Source organism: Chondrus crispus, genomic scaffold (assembly GCF_000350225.1).
Source record: "Chondrus crispus Stackhouse genomic scaffold, scaffold_154, whole genome shotgun sequence".
Lineage (NCBI taxonomy): Eukaryota > Rhodophyta > Florideophyceae > Gigartinales > Gigartinaceae > Chondrus > Chondrus crispus.
In genome coordinates, this window is record NW_005179022.1 from 152,165 (window position 1) to 158,164 (window position 6,000).

General features: G+C 54.1%; 2 protein-coding genes; one reads left to right on the plus strand and one right to left on the minus strand.

The window, feature by feature from the left end:
* Positions 1–1,796: 1,796 nt before the first annotated feature.
* CHC_T00002736001 (hypothetical protein) lies at positions 1,797–4,166 on the plus strand. The gene has a single exon (XM_005713827.1). It carries the CDS (start codon positions 1,797–1,799, stop codon positions 4,164–4,166), a length of 2,370 nt encoding a protein of 789 aa, XP_005713884.1.
* Positions 4,167–4,193: 27 nt separating this feature from the next.
* CHC_T00009224001 (5'-adenylylsulfate reductase (glutathione), APR, Rhodoplastic) lies at positions 4,194–5,461 on the minus strand. XM_005713828.1 is given in 2 exon segments: positions 4,194–4,255; positions 4,256–5,461. The coding sequence occupies 1 exon segment, from the start codon at positions 5,459–5,461 to the stop codon at positions 4,256–4,258; it is 1,206 nt and encodes a 401-aa protein (XP_005713885.1). The 3' UTR covers positions 4,194–4,255.
* Between the last annotated feature and the right edge of the window lie 539 nt (positions 5,462–6,000).

Consider the following 6,000-nt stretch of genomic DNA (forward strand, 5'->3'; position numbering starts at 1 on the left):
CTTTTGAGCCCCAGGGTGAATTATTTCTCCTGTGCGCCGTATTTTTTGATTTAAAAAAAATACGTGTGAACACATGTCCATCCCAGTGTCTCAACCAAGTCAAAGACCTTTTCCCCTCCCTCTCTCTAACACGATGATGTCATCGACAAGTGAGCGCGCTTCTTTCCATTGGGGTATGGAAACATCGCGGGTGACTCTTCTGTCTTCATTCACGAGCTTCCTACACATATTAAACTTGGTCCTGCTTTCCTCGCTGGCTTTGCTGCTCAGACTGTGCAAGGTAGGGCGAGATTGTAACGCGATCTCGACAACTTCTCTATTCTATGAGAGCAAAATCGCATGTAAGTTGCAGCATTTCTGACCAAGCCGCCCCCTACTTTAATCTTGTTAAATCTACAGCACCATTTTTTAAAATCTAGCTCCGGCTCTAAAGCCGAGCAGAGGCAGCTTCTTCACTTTCACGGCTCGAGCACTGTCAGGTCGAAAGTTGTCACTATTTTCATTGAAGAAACAGTCTTCCGTCAGGTGTCCTCTCCGACAACATCTGCATTTTACGAGCTGGAGATGCAGCCTATTGTCAGGGGTTTCCGGATTCCAAAAGCGGTTGTCGTCGCTATGGCCTCTCTTCTCATATAGTATGCACTGTTCTTCCCTCGCGAGGACCAACAGCCGAGCATAAATGAAAGGCTTTTCAACCCCGTTCACTTTCACGTAGACTTTTCAGTCCTTTGTCAGTATCGTATGGTTGTGCAAATGCATGCAACTGAAGCATAACTCAAGGAGTTTGCAATCCGTTCTTGATGATTCGTCTTGAAGCTGATCTCAGCCGCCCCATAAAATTGGACGAGTTTGTTTCCAGGTTTGCATTTGAGACAGCTTCAACTGCGAAAAAATATATGTCCTCGTCAACGGCATACACTTTTTGGCCAAGTCTAGAGGGACAACTGAGACGCGCACAGCCGTGTGCACTGCTTTCTGTATATATCCTATTCAGTTCTGCAAATCAATCCAATATTCTGAAACGGGCAAGGCAATCGCACATCAATTCATGCTTCTGCAGCGGAAGAATTGCGTTGCAGAAGCCAATATATATATACTGTAGCACATCAATGATATTTTGTAGAAGAAACTATATTCTGTTGCGTAACGTGCATCACTCACCATACATGGCACCGTTCGCGCCGTAAATTAAGACCATCCCTCTCTCTCTCTTTCTGTGGTTGTGCAACACGGTAACACCGTTCACGTCATCAAAGAGTTATCATTTTCCTTCTCGGCAATGATAGAGGTGCCATCATTCTGGCAATTTCTGGATGGACCCAATTCATGACCATCTCACGGCGATACGATTATAAAATCAAATATTACACGTGTCGAAAGGATTTTTAGGAAAGTTAAGAAGTCTCGGCTCTCGTGAGGGTTCAAGAAAGGTTGTTACTGTTCAGAACAGGGTAATTGAATTATCGTGCATCGCTGTATTTGGAGCGCGTTGGATCTTTCGTTTTAAGATCAGTCTACAAAATCCCCCTCTACTGTAGTTTGCACTGGAGACAAACCTTGCGCTGGCAACTCCCTAAACCGAGATAAACAGCCCTTTAGCATTTACCGCCCTTTCATGGCAGCGCTGTCATGAACTCCCTCTCGCTCTTTCTCTAAGACTTGGAGAGCAGGTTTGTGGTTTCGTTTTCGGGCCTCTATTACGTACGCCACTCTCCTTCCGTGTAGGGCAGAGAGCCTGCATCCATCCAACGAAAGAACCTTTCTATCTCCAGTTCAAGCGTCTACCACCATTCGCAATGTCCGCCTTCGAAGAACTCGGCGTAATGCCGGAGCTAATTGAAGCTCTGGACGACATGAGCTGGCATTTACCGACCCCGGTCCAAACCGAATCCGTGCCGCTAATCCTGGGCGGTGGAGACGTAGCCGTTGCCGCAGAGACGGGCTCTGGAAAGACAGGCGCCTTCTGTTTACCAGTTGCCCAAGTCGTCTACGAGACACGCAACACAAACCTATCCAAGTCCACCCTGAGCGAGACAGCCCCTACCGCAGAGGAGCAGGCCGGTCCAATTAAATTGTCTGAGGTTGACCGAGGGAAGCACGTCGCCGTCGCTGATGGATTTTTGGCCCAGTGTCGAGATCGCGCCTTTTGGCAAGGCGTGCGCGCTACTCGTGGGGTAGCGAGCGGAAAGTGGTACTTTATCGGGAGACCTCGCGATGATGGTATCTGTCGTATGGGATGGAGCTCAGTGCACGCCCAGCTGAATTTGGGCACGGATCAAAAGGGTTTTGGCTATGGCGGCACCGGTATGAGATCGCATGGTGGCTCATTTGACGCATACGGCAAGCCGTACACAACGGGGGACCAAGTCTGTTGCATGGTTGAATTTCAGCTTTGTGAGGACATCGAGCGTTCAAGAGTCCTCATTTCGTTCGCGCTGAATGAGAAGGAGCTTGGCGAAGCGTTCGATGTATCGTGGAAGGAGCTCGGTCTCGACAACATGAGCCTCATTCCAACACTTGCCATGAAGAATGCCGAATTGGAAATCCTTTTGCAAGAACGCTCAACCACAGCTGAAAAGCATGGGTTCAAGCATATATCGGGTGCCACCCTTGCCGATGCAGTGATCTCGGAGGAAGCCCAAGCTTTGTTTGACGAATACGCAGAAGAGGACCAAGACGGGGACCAGGAAATGCGTGAGGTGGAAAGCGAGAAGGCTGGCGAGAAAGGAAAGGCTCCTTTGGCCTTAATTTTGGAGCCCTCCAGAGAACTTGCAGGGCAAGTAGAGAATGAGCTAACCAAGATCGGGAAGCAGTTGCCTGACAGAGCTGTTCGTCACCTGCTGCTCATCGGAGGGGGGAGTCAGAAAACAGAACTGGCCATGTTGAAACGAGGTGTTGACATTGTCACCGGTACCCTTGGATCGATCGTGAAGCACGTGAAGAAGCGCACTCTCTCGCTGGATAGTATCCGCTTCTTCGTCATAGATGAAGCGGATACGTTTGCAACAGACAATCTTAGGGACATTCTGTTTCTCCATGAAAAAGTGCCGACCAAGAACCGCGTCCAGACTTTGCTGTTTTCTGCTACACTGCACTCTCCCGAAATACGGGCGTTGTCGGACAAGATCCAGTCGTTCCCGACGTGGGTGGATTTGAAGGGCAAAGAAGCAGTTCCCGAAACACTCCATCACACCATGGTTCGCATAGACGCCGATGCGGACACCGCCATGCTTGACGAATGTCCTGATGGCCTCGAGTGGCCCCTTGACGAAGTCCATATTTTCGAGGACAAGGGCCGAGCTAAGAACAAGAAGGCGCGAGCCGAGTCGAACGCCGGCATCGCCGACGGTGTAGACGCCGCGGATCTGCGATCGCAAACCGTCAAAAAGCTCAAGCTCATCGCTCTGAAGAAGGTGATCGACGCAAACGCGATGAGCCAGGCGATGATTTTCGTGCGCACGCAGAGAGACGCAGACAACGTTGAGTCGTTTCTAATTCAGTGCTCGGGCGTCTCGGCGAGCGACGTGGCCTCGAGAAGGTTTCGAGGCCGCCACGACTCCGGGCCGGAGGTGGAATACTCATGTTCAGTGTTACATGGCGGGCGCAGACAAGAGGAGCGTAACCAGGCGCTGGCCGCCTTCAAGGCATCAGAGGTGCGCTTTCTCGTGTGTACGGACGTGGCTGCGAGGGGGATTGACATCGTCGGCCTGCCGTTCCTAGTCAATGTGACGCTGCCGGACAAGTCTGAAAACTACATTCACCGGGTGGGGCGCGCGGGAAGGGCAGAACGGCTGGGGCTTGCAGTTTCATTGGTGGCGGCGCAAAAGGAGGCTGTGTGGTTTCACACGTGCAAGAAGACAAAGGGAAAAGGGGTGTGCAACAACAGGAAGCTTGTGACAGCGCGCGGATGTGTGATGTGGTACAACGAGGGCAAGCTGCTGGGGGAGATCGAGGAGCGGCTCAAAGGACGGATCGAGGAACTTGGACCGGACTTAAGGCGAAAAAACGTGGATGCGGGACCCGTGATGTACGGGTCGAAGATTGGAGAGATGGACGTAAGTTCGGAGACGGCGAAGCGGGTGGAGCGACTGCAGCCGGCCGTGCGCAAACTGGTGCGGATGGAAGAGGAGGCGCAGGCGATGTTCTTCGCGCTGCAGGGGAGGTAGTGGAGAAAAACTTTTCGGAGGGGCGACCAGTACATGTGGTGGTAGACTCTAAAGCGTATTGACAGGGGGAAAAATATGATACTCACAACTCACGCCGAAACGGAGATCTGGGCGCCGACACTCTCGAGCAACGGGACGAGCTTCCCGTCAGCGTGCATGGTCTGAGTCTCTTGATTGCCGCCGATATGCTTGCCACCTACGAAAAGATTTGGGGCAGTTGTCTGCCCAGTGAGTCTCTCTAATGCCGCGACGATATCACCATAGTTAGCCATCTCGCTGATCTCATGCTCGGAGTAATGAACTCCAATGTCCTTGAATAGATCTTTGAGGGCTGCGCAGTACTTACAGCCCTTTTTGGTAAAGACGACGACCTTATCCCCAGCGATGTTTTCGATCGCAAACGCATCCGCGGCCTCCTCAGCGCCCGCTTCAGTGGAAATGTTACCCTTGTGCAAGCCGCACTCCTTCTGCGTGGCCTCCTCCCACCACCAGCGCCCCTCGCGCTCGTGCTGGTTGGGCAGGACCGGGCGCGTGCAAGGCTCGCAGCCGATGGACGTAAAGCCCTGGGCATGCAACGCATTATACGGGACCTCTGTAGCACGGATAGTGGCCCATACCTCGGACGACGAGACATTCGCCAACGGATTATACTTGATCAAGACGGAATCGTTGGTGCCCTTGAAAGCTGGATCGGTCTGAATAATAGGAATCTCAGCCCTGGTGCCGGGGCTCTGGTCCTTCCGCTGGCCGGTAATCCAGGCCGACAGGGTAGCGAGCTTCCTCCTGAGCGGGCGGACCTTCCTGACGCGGCAGCACTCCTGATGGCCATCCTCATAGAAGGAGAACATGCCCTTCTCGTTGACAAGCTCGGTGACCTCGGCCGACTCCGGAAAAGTGTACTCGATCTTGATACCGTAATGCTTCTCGACCTCGCGATAGAAGCGGTAGGTCTCGGGATGCAGCCTGCCCGTGTCGAGCGCGAAGACGCGGAAGGGCTTCTCGGTGCGGGACGCGTACTCGATGAGGACGACGTCCTCCGCGCCGGAGAAGGCGATGGCGACGGTGCCTGGGAAGTTCTCCAGCGCGTGGTCGACGATCTCGGTGGGGCTCTTCTTGTCCTTGGGCGGCAGGGCCGCCCATTCGGCGCCCAGCGAATCAAAGTCGACGGGGGAGAGCACGGCGCGCGGGGGCAGGCGCGCCGCGCGCACATGGCGGCGGCGCGGCGTCGCGGCCGCCGCCGTGAAGGAAGAGGCGCGCAGCGCGAGCGGGGCGGCGGGCATGGTGAAGGCGAACATGGTGGTTATCGCGAGGGGGGCAGAGGGGGGGGGCGAACAGGCGAGGAGCAAGAGGGCGGTGGTTGTGGACGGTGGTTGCGGGGCGGGGAGGAGCGGCGAAGGCCTTTAAGCTGTAGTGCCGGAGATTGCGGGAAAAAAACGGGGTAAAATTCAGAGCGTGAGGAGCATGGACCAATTTGCTGCGGAGGATCTTGTGACGCGCTGCCATTGGTAATTCGACACGCGTCCACAAATCGTTTCTACCAGACATGACGCACGCCGTGGGCGGCCCTCTGCCCCCCGTAGACGCCGGCGGCAATTGCGCCATCTGCCCGCGCTGCCATGTGAGTCATCTCGCACCCTGCCAGCTGGCCACGTATCCACGTGGACACGGGATGACGAAAAAGTCCTGGTGGCCCACGGCGGCATGCATTTCATGCGTTCTGTACAGTACTCGCCAATCGGCGTTTGCCACTCGTGGATCACGTGTACACGTGGGCACCACTTTTCCATTAACCCACCTCTTCTAATCCGTCTGTATCTCCCACCGTGGGAGATAT

What these genes read in the sequence shown, in the direction of transcription:
- CHC_T00009224001 (XM_005713828.1), bottom strand. Translation starts at nt 5,461, where the DNA reads ATGTTCGCCTTCACCATGCCCGCCGCCCCGCTCGCGCTGCGCGCCTCT.
- CHC_T00002736001 (XM_005713827.1), top strand. Translation starts at nt 1,797, where the DNA reads ATGTCCGCCTTCGAAGAACTCGGCGTAATGCCGGAGCTAATTGAAGCT.